Raw genomic sequence first — 10353 nt, 5'->3', positions numbered from 1 at the left:
TCCTCAGTGGACTAAGAGACAGGACCCAGGATCCAGAGCTGATTGGAGGCCAACAGATGAAGTCACATCCTGCCTAGGCTCATACATCCAGGTCAAGTTGGATTTATTAAGGATCGACGAGCTGCAGACAACACACGACGAATCATTGATCTGATAGAAATAGCCAATGCAAAAAAAGATACAGATTATGATGTGGAGCCTGGGCGCAGAAAAGGCCTCGGACAGGATTGACTGGTCATACTTAAAAGCCACGCTTGGAGCTTTTGGTTTCGGGGGAAAGGGCTGGAAAGGCAATCTTATCATTATACTCGAGCCCGGTGGCTAGAGTAATCCATCAGGGTTTCCCCATCAGACCCCTTCCAAATGAAGAGCGGCACGAGACAGGGCTGCCCTCTTTCACCCCTCCTGTTCGCCCTGTACATGGAGCCCCTGCCGGCACAGATCCGGGATAACCTGGATGTCGGGCTTAGCAGTTCACTCCCAGATCCACAAGGTGGCGCTGTATGCGGATGATATTTTCCGGTCACTATCTAAACCTTTTACCTCCTTGCCAAACCGGTTTGACTTGCTCGGTTTAAATTTAATAGAAGTCTCCGGCTTTAAGATTAACCACGCCAAATCTGAAGATTTCAATATTAACCTCCCAAAAGAGATTAGTTTTTCAATCGGCCTTCATTTTAATTGGCAAAGCAAAAACATCAAATATTTAGGGGTCTACATTACCAAAGATTATAGAAATATTTACGATGCAAATTACCCCAAGCTTATCCGGACATTAAAAGAAGACCTGAGAAATCGGGCAGCATACAGGATCTCCTGGCTAGGAAAGATTTATAGCGTCAAATGAACCCCCTCCCACACATCCTATATCTATTTCAGATGTTACCGGTGCCACGGAGACCGAAGGAAATACACCTCAACCCCCTTAGAACGCTGTGCTTGGGATCCAAAGAATCACATCGTGCTATAAGCGATCGCGTTAGAAATAATGTACAATTGTATGCATTGTACAATAAAGTATTTAAGAAACCAATAACCGTGTTGTCAAGTATTCATAAATACAAAAAAATTGGGAGCCACGCTCACATCGCGCTATAAGCGGATCCGCGCTGTAACGGATCGCGCTATAACGGGGTTGAGGTGTACTCTCACTTCAGTCTGCAATCTCTACATTTATCTGGGGAGGCAAGAAGCCGAGAATAACTAGATCAATGCTAAAGAAAACTCCCCTAACGGGGGGGGGGGGGGGGAGGCTGGCGGTACCTTGTCTGTGGTCCTATTATAAAAGGTGGCACAACTATGCCAAATTATACAGTGGCAGTGTGACCCAGCATTGAAAAATGGGTGGCTCTGGAGAGTGACTTCTGCTCCCCATTGGAGCCAAGTAATCTCATTTGGCTACCTAAACCAGCGCTCAAGGCAGCTAACCCGCCGCTCTCCTCAGTGACCAGCTCCTCGTCTGTTTGGGAGGCATGTCAATTTAAGTGTGCTTTAAACCAACAAGAACTCACTGATGACCCCTTTCTGGGCCACCCCCGGACTTGCCTCCAGGTTGGAATAGTAGCGACTTCTCTATTTGGAAACAAAATGGATTTAATAGATGTAGAGATCTGGAGGGTAGAAAGGGTATTAAATCATTTCGACCAAATTAGACCAGACAAAGTTGTTCCCCCACTCGGAATTCTTTAGATACCTCCAGATAAGAGCATTTTATAACACAGGGGGGGCGCAAACTTTTTTCCCTGCGCCCCCCTGCCAGCGGTCTCCTCACTCCCGCGCCCCCCCTAACCTCCACTTACCTGCGCTCCGGCGTCATGACGTCACCATAGCAATGTGACGCACATGACCTCGCGGCGTCATTTTGACGCCGCGTTGCCATGGCGACGCAGGAAGGAAGCCGCCGGAGCATAGGTAAGTAAAGGCTTACAGAGGCCCTGCAGCTCCCCCGGCACTTAATTTAAGTGCCTTCGGGAAGCGCGCGGGGCCTCTATAAACCTCGCGCCCCCCCTGGGCGTCACGCCCCCCCAGTTTGCGCACCGCTGTTATAACACATTAGCCCCCACTCCCCCTTGACTACATTTGAGAAGCTGTGTGTCAGAAAAACCGACACACGGGGACTCACATCGCAGACGTAGAGAAATGATCGGTTCTGGGCCAGGAGAACACCCAAAAGCTCAACCACATGAAGCAACGGGAGGCGGACATAGGGGAAGAGTTAGGCCGAGTCCATAGAAGGACAGTCAGCGCTGAGCCGTGCGGACGCTGCGCGCTGAGCCCCGTCATCCTCAATGAGGATGTCTTGAGAGGGGGGCTCCACGAGCGCCGCAGGCGTTGGGATTTTCAGCCGACAGCAGAACCTGTTTCTGAGCGCGCTGTCGGCTGAAAACCTCCAATCAGAGGTAAGCAGCGTCAACGTCACGGCGCCGTTGGTGCTTCGCGGGCTATTGGCCCAGTGATGTCAGTGCCCCGCCTCCGATCGTGCACGCTGGCTCGTCTGCTAATTCATGCAATCGCTCCCGATTGCGCAGGCGAGCCTCAGCGCGGCTCCCCCCTCTACGGACGCAGCCTTAGAGGGAGAAACTTGGACGGCAATATTCCCGGCGGTGGCCAAAACACCGATTTGCACCACATTAAAGAAGAACGCACAGAAAGTCCTGATGAGGTGGTATCCAACCCCACTTCAATTATCTCGGTTGGTACCGGGTACTCCCCATTCTGCCCTAGACAAGGAGGAGAACCGGCGAAACTGCCCTCGGATCTCCCCTACACGGAGGAAAATTAGGAATTGGATCCAGAGGATTTTGGACCTCCCGATTCCCCCGGACCCTTGGTCGTTCTCACTGAGCAGACCATTGCCGGGTTTATCCCACAGCAGGTAATAAACGGATCGCAGCACGATGGAAACAACCGGAAACCCCGTCTAGCCCACAGATGCGAAACGGCATTTGGTTTGTGTGCCAGACGGAAAAACAAAAAAGTTAACAAGTCTGGTTAATGACACTGGCAAACGTTTCCTAAAAGTCTGGACGCCTGGGCTGGCCCAGACAGATATCCCCGGGGTTGAGGTCAGCACGATTTGGCATTAATACATCCAGATGCGTTCTCTTGTGAGTAGTATCACAGCCTAAAGCGGAGGTATTATGCAGAGAAAGCCAGTTGAGGATAGCTAGAGGCATAACCAGGCCACAGCCGTCCCATCCCCTGCATCTGCGAGGTTTGTAAGGGATTGATTCTCAAGGGAGTGCATCCCCCCTGGCGGGGCAGCAGACCAGGACACTCACCCACCAACCCCACCCTTCCCCACCCCCCCTGGCGGGGGAGCAGACCAGGACACTCACCCATCCCCCTTCCCCACCCCCCCTGGCGGGGGAGCAGCCCAGGACACTCACCCATCCCGCCTTTTACCCACGTTCCTTCCTTTGTCTTTTGTTCTTAGTTGGTTAGCGGTTCTTTGCATTTATAGTAACTCAATTTGACTTTCCTATACGGTCTAGATGAGATATATCATTTGGAACCATTGTTAATCTGGACACCTGTATGATATTGCCATGATACAATGCCTGAATGCTTGTCACGCCAATGTCACAGTTTTGACCCTGAAAAAACAAATACAATTGAAGTTATAAAATAAAGCTGATCGTAGACACAGGACTGGGGAGAACGGAGACCGACAAGGCCATTCATTTTATTGTTCATGTGAGTGCACCGTTTTTAATGTTGATTCAATAGTATCTTATAGAGAAATGTACATTTTTCGCGCCCTTTATGCTTTTTTTTTTTGCATTCTGAATATGTACATTTGGGAGGGGAGATACGATGGAACTGGAGTGGTGGATTCCTGGAATGGTCTCCCAGCGGAGGTGGCAGAGCCTAATACAGTAAGGGAATTCAAAAACTGGCCGGGGAAAGACACGGGTCATCTTAATTATGAAAAGAAAGCCAAGAAGCTAAATGGGGTCTGAGGCTTCACAGCAGAGAGAGAAGAGGGGTGAGGGGGGGGGGGGGAGAGAAAAAGGGGAGGTGGGGGGAGGAAGAGAGAAAGGGGAGTGAGGGGGAGGGGAGGGGGAGGGAGGGGAGATAGGATGGTGGGAGGGGGAGGCTGACTGGAAAGCGTCTCTCACCTTTCTGCTTGACGGCCGTGACCTGTGACCTAATTGAGCCGACTGCAATTGCCCGTCTTGCAGCATTCAGGAGACGCGCAGTGCTGCCCGTCAGCGACATTACTGTGACCGCGCTGCTGATAAACACAAAATATTAACCTGGCTATAATACAAGTCATACCCCTAACCCGTCCCCTCAAACCTCCTCCTCTCCCTGTATTGTATCCGTGTCCCTCTGTATATTAGAGTGTAAGCTCTGCGGGGCAGGATTCCCTTCTCCCAATGGTTCCCCTCTCCCTGTATTGTATCTGCTCCCTCTGTATATTAGAGTGTAAGCTCTGCGGGGCAGGATTCCCTTCTCCCAATGGTTCCTCCTCTCCCTGTATTGCATCTGTGTCCCTCTGTATATTAGAGTGTAAGCTCTGCGGGGCAAGATTCCCTTCTCCCATGCTCCTCCTCACCCTGTATTGTATCTGTGTCCCTCTGTATATTAGAGTGTAAGCTCTGCGGGGCAGGATTCCCTTCTCCCAATGGCTCCTCCTCACCCTGTATTGTATCTGTGTCCCTCTGTATATTAGAGTGTAAGCTCTGCGGGGCAGGATTCCCCTCTCCCTGTCTCCCTCTGTATATTAGAGTGTCAGCTTATTTGCTCCCATGTCCTATAATGACACAGAGGCAAAGTCCCTTTAAATATAAAACAATGCCTCCACCAATCACAGTCATCGGAATGTCACAACGCCCAGCACTGCAGCCAATGAGAGGAGAGCAGCCTGACAGTGCAGCGAGCTGTGTGTGTGACACAGGACGATTCCAGCGATGTGTCTGAATCCCACGGAGAATCAGATTAAACGTTCACGCCTGGCGCGTGTGTCTCAGGTACACGGCAGTAATCAATTAACATTAAAGCGTGGAGTCGCAGGTTACATAACTTCTAGTATTACGCCGTATAACCGCTTCATATACAACTCCTGCTATTACTCCCTTTAACTCTCCTATTACTCCCTTTAACCCCTCCTATTACGCCCTATAACCCCTCCTATTACTCCCTTTAACCCCTCCTAATACTCCTCCTATTACTCCCTTTAACCCCTCCTATTACACCCTATAACCCTTCCTATTACGCCCTATAGCCCATCCAAACTCTCCCTATAACTCCCATTACTCCTCCAAACTCTCCCTATAACCCCTCCTATTACTCCCTATAACCCCTCCTATTACTCCCTATAACCCCTCCTATTACTCCCTACAACTCCACCCATCTCTTCCTATAACCCTCCTATTACCCCATATAACTCCTCTATTGCCCCATATATCCACTCCCTATAACTCCTCCTATTGCTGCATATAACCGCACCCTATAACTCCTCCTATTGCCCCATATAAGCCCTCCTATTACTCCCTATAACTCCTCGTATTGCCCCATACAACTACTGTTATCCCAATTTATTTTGTATGTTTGAATTTCTCTTTTCCAACCTTTGCTCCTACAAACCCAAAATGATTGTTAGGAAGCAGTGTACCGGCCAACTCCAGGTCTGGTCCAAAGGTCCAACAGTGTCGTTTATGGGTTTAGTTGTTATATGGCATGCACTGATCCCGCTTTAACATGCCCCATAGTCGTTTTATGGGGTCCCATATACTGCTTTTGAATTGTGCTGAATAATCATTCCCAGAGGAAGATCATCGCTCCTTCTCTTCACCTTCACGTCTATCCTAAATCACATCACTTTCCCTCGCAAGCTATGTGTAGGGGCAGGCTTCCATTAAACTAGGGATTCGCAGGAGAATGCCATCAAACTCAGGCAATCTGTCCCCAGAGACAGGACAGTGACGAGAAGAGGGGACAGTGACAGTGAGGAGAAGAGGGGACAGTGACAGTCACAGTGAGAAGGAGGAGAGGGGACAGTGACAGGAGAGTGACAGTCACAGTGAGGATGAGAGGTGACACGGAACTCTGTCACTGTGAGATGGAGGAGAGGGGACAGACAGGGGACAGGGACAAGGAGGAGAGGGGTCAGTGAGAGAGAAGGAAAGGACAGGGGACAGTGAGAGCGAAGCAGGACAAGAGGGGACAGAGAAGGAGGAGAGGGGACAGTGACAGGAGTGATAGAGAGAAGGAGGAGAGGGGACAGTGACAGAATGAGAGAGAGAAGGAGGATAGGAGACACAGACAGGGGACAGTGACAGGAGTGACAGAGAGAGGGAGGAGGAGAGGGGACAGTGACAGGGGTGATAGAGAGAAGGAGGAGAGGGAACACAGACAGGGGACAGTGACAGGAGTGACAGAGAGAGGGAGGAGGAGAGGGGACAGTCAGGAAAGTGACAGTGAGAGGAGAGAGGGCAGTGACATTAAAGTAAGAAGGGAGAGGGTCAGTGTCAGGAGATTGACAGTCGCAGTTACAAGGAAAAGAGAGGGCAGTGATGGGAAAGTGACAGTCACAGTCACGAGGAGAGAGAGGACAGGGGACCGTGACAAGAGAACATGCAGTGCTGTAATGTGGGACTCTCCATTCACCCCTTCAGCCCCAAAACTCATCTCTGACCACGCATGTGGTAATCTGATATATTTATAGGGGGAATAGGCCCCTGACGTTAATAGGAAGATATTTTGGGATTGCCAATGCCCAGCATTGTGAGGGGAGGAGAGATTCCCCGAAGGGCAATTTAAGGTGATAAATAACACAGAATAATATCTGTAAATATATACATGGTGTCCATAAATTATTTACCCCATTATAATTAATCAAATATTGTAATAGGGTGAATAATGTATGGACACTAATAAATATATATATATATACACACACACACACACACACACACACACACACACACACACACACACACACACACACACACACACACACACACACACACACCACACACACAAACACACACACACACACTGATCCTACTAATGCAGGGCCTCTCATCTGCATTATACTATACAGATACAGTGTATTGGCATGATCCTGCCTTAAATCCACCCCCCAAAGCAATCCTACAACAGCCCATAATCCCAAACCCGTCTCACCTTGCGCCTGCCACTTCCTACGCGATCCCTGTTTGCTTATGAAACTGACACATGGACCTCCCCCACTGGGGGAGTCGCGCGTCGCTCTGGGCTGACGTCACTGGAAGGCCGATGACGCCATCTTGTGTGTGGCGAAACACATGGCCAAACTATCATTGTATCATCTCCCAAAAGCGTGCAGATACATCGGGGTGCCTGAGTGTCTGACTTTTACACACTTACCAGCAGCATTTCCTTTATTTCCAAATATTTTAAGATAACTATAAATTGTTTCCAAAACCCCCCCCCCCCAAAAAAATGCATTCATACTTAATATTGTTTTTCTGTGTTTTTGTTCCTTTTCTGCAGAGCCAACATTGAATTTGGATGGTGAAGGACCATGAGATCAAGCCGCGTGAACCCCTTCCAACCCCCCCCCCCCTCCCCGCATGGTGTCCATTTCGATCTGCTCACTCCAAGTTTCACTGACTGAAGCTTAGGTAATTAGCTTTCAGTAAAGGTGATCAAAGGCGGCGTATACTAAAAAACCCCAAAAGATATATATATATATATTTATTTTTTTTAAGTGCTGCCTGGATTGCCTCCAGGGACCAAAGACTGGGGAGAGTGTAACTTTTTTTTTTATCCTTGGTGGTGGCAGCGATGAAAGATATTTATTAGGGAGATGGTGTGGCTCAGTGAGTTAAGACACTGTCTGGCACTGACTTTGAACCTGGTTCAATTCCCGGCGTGGGCTCCTTTGGGCAAGTCACTTTATCTCCCTGTGCCTCAGGCACCAAAATCATAGATTGTAAGCTCCACAGGGCAGGGACATGCGCCTGCAAAATGTCTCTGTAAAACTAGCAGCGCTATTCAAGAACAAACATTATTATTATTATTAATATAGATAGATAGTGTGAGAATTGAGGTTAAATATTCCACATTTGAAGAGCTCTGCGGGGAGGAGATAAGTGGGTCCACTGGATAGTCGTGGGTATTAAACTTGTTGCATGCTCACGGGGTGTGCAGTTTGGGACATTTATCATGGAAATGAGATCTTTTCATTCTTTAATCAGACCACATGAGGGAACCTGTCAGCTGTGATAGTTTGGCAAGCTTACGTGCTAGCCATGAGCTTGTTTTTAAAGGTGTCTTCTACAAAAACGTTTTAACCAAAACCCCAGCAAGCTCTTTTTGGGAACCCCTGAGTCCCCACAAAATATATATGTATATGTGTCAAAAAGGAGAGCTATTGAGCGTGGCATATGTATACAACAGACGACAGAGACGCCCAATGATACATCCAATATAACAAAAATACACAGTATATTCTCTTGGAAAAGGGGTAATTTAGTTTAACCCTTTGGCCAAAGCGTTGTAAGCCTGTGAGCCACGACGAGGCAGACACCTGTTCGCAGGTCCTAACACTACCAGATAAAATACTAATATACCTCTATTAGGATTAAAATTCTCATTTACCTCTATTAGGAGGGAGAAAGACCACATTGGATCTATATCCAGCAGAATGAAAGAACCTGCTGACTTGGGAAGTGGGGAGGAGGGGCTTAAAACCTGGGAAGGAGGAGCCACTAACCTCCAACAGCTGAGACTAGGTTAACAAAACCCCAGCAAGCTCTTTTTGGGAACCCCTGAACCCCCTACAAAATATATATATATATATATATATATATATATAATCAAAAAATAAATAGATGATACCGTTCTGTGGCTAACGAAATGCTTTTATTTGTGCGAGCTTTCGAGATACACTGATCTCTTCTTCCGGCGATGTTACAACATCGCCGGAAGAAGAGATCAGTGTATCTCGAAAGCTCGCACAAATAAAAGCATTTCGTTAGCCACAGAACGGTATCATCTATTTATTTTTTGATTATTGAAGCTTGGCTAACACGGTACTGATACCTCTACATGAATATATATATATATATATATACTAGCTGAGAGACCCGGCGTTGCCCGGGATGTAAATGCGTAATAGGTAGTATTATTTATAAATGGTGGAACAATAGGTGACTATTTGGAGGGGATGGGAGGGAGGGAGAGTGGACAGGAGGGGGGGAGAGTGGACAGGGGGGAGAGTGGACAGGAGGGGGGGGAGAGTGGACAGGAGGGGGGGGAGAGTGGACGGGGGGGGGGAGTGGACAGGAGGGGGGGGTGACAGTGGACAGGAGGGGGGGGAGAGTGGACAGGGGGGGAGAGTGGACAGGAGGGGGGGTGACAGTGGACAGGAGGGGGGGTGACAGTGGCCAGGAGGGGGGTGACAGTGGACAGGAGGGGGGGGGCAGTGGACAGGAGGGGGGGGGCAGTGGACAGGAGGGGGGTTGGTTTGGTTTAAATTGACGGGTCCCTCCTCTCCACTCCCCCTGTATCTTTCTCCGCTCCTGACCCCCCCCCCCACCCCCCATGTGTAGCTCCGGTCCCCACTCTACAGTGTCTGAGACACAGTGTAACAGACACACACGCACACAGACACACACACAGTGTCCCACACACACACTGTCACGCTGTGACACACACACACATACACACAGACACACACTCACTCACACACTCACACACACTCACCTCTCCTTCTGGCCGCCGCCATGTTAGTTAGTCCGCGAGGGAGGAAGGGGTCCTTCCTTCCGCCGCCATCTTAGGTGCCGCGTGGCAGCGGTAGGCTGCCCTGGCCAATGCCTGTCCCCGCGCCAGGGAGGTGAGCGGGAGGTGAGGGGAGGTGAGCGGGAGGTGAGGGGAGGTGAGTGGAGGGAGCGGGAGGTGGGTGGAGGGAGCGGGAGGTGGGTGGAGGGAGCGGGAGGTGAGTGGAGGCAGCGGGAGGTGAGTGGAGGCAGCGGCAGGCTGCCCTGCCCACTGCCTGTCCCCGCGCCGGGGAGGGAGTTGAGCGGGAGGGAGGTTAGGTGCCGCGTGGCAGCGGTAGGCTGCCCTGGCCAATGCCTGTCCCCGCACCAGGGAGGTGAGCGGGAGGTGAGGGGAGGTGAGTGGAGGGAGCGGGAGGTGGGTGGAGGGAGCGGGAGGTGAGTGGAGGCAGCGGCAGGCTGCCCTGCCCACTGCCTGTCCCTGCGCCGGGGAGGGAGTTGAGCGGGAGGGAGGTGAATGGAGAGGGAGGTGAATGGAGAGGGAGGTGAATGGAGCGGGAGGTGGAGGGAGTTGAGCGGGAGGGAGGTGAGTGGAGCGGGAGGTGGAGGGAGGTGAGTGGAGAGGGAGGTGTGTGTGATGGGG

General features: G+C 50.3%; 1 protein-coding gene across 2 annotated transcripts in view; it reads right to left on the bottom strand.

Annotated features, from left to right (window-relative positions):
- Nucleotides 1-7208, bottom strand: part of GCDH (glutaryl-CoA dehydrogenase) — a 24292-nt gene extending 17084 nt beyond the window's left edge. The window contains exons 1-2 of one of the 2 annotated variants that reach the window (XM_075577490.1): nt 7135-7208; nt 4122-4234 (exon numbers count right to left, since the gene is read on the bottom strand). In XM_075577490.1, the coding sequence (XP_075433605.1) occupies nt 4122-4221 (100 nt within the window). In that variant the 5' untranslated portion in view covers nt 4222-4234; nt 7135-7208. Of the gene's footprint in view, nt 1-4121; nt 4238-7134 lie in introns of both variants that reach the window. The other variant, XM_075577489.1, reaches the window with a different exon arrangement.
- Nucleotides 7209-10353: the final 3145 nt, after the last annotated feature.

This window comes from Ascaphus truei, chromosome 20 (assembly GCF_040206685.1).
Source record: "Ascaphus truei isolate aAscTru1 chromosome 20, aAscTru1.hap1, whole genome shotgun sequence".
NCBI classification, from domain to species: domain Eukaryota; kingdom Metazoa; phylum Chordata; class Amphibia; order Anura; family Ascaphidae; genus Ascaphus; species Ascaphus truei.
Note: the sequence above shows the minus strand (reverse complement) of the source record. Positions and strands in the feature narration are given on the sequence as shown.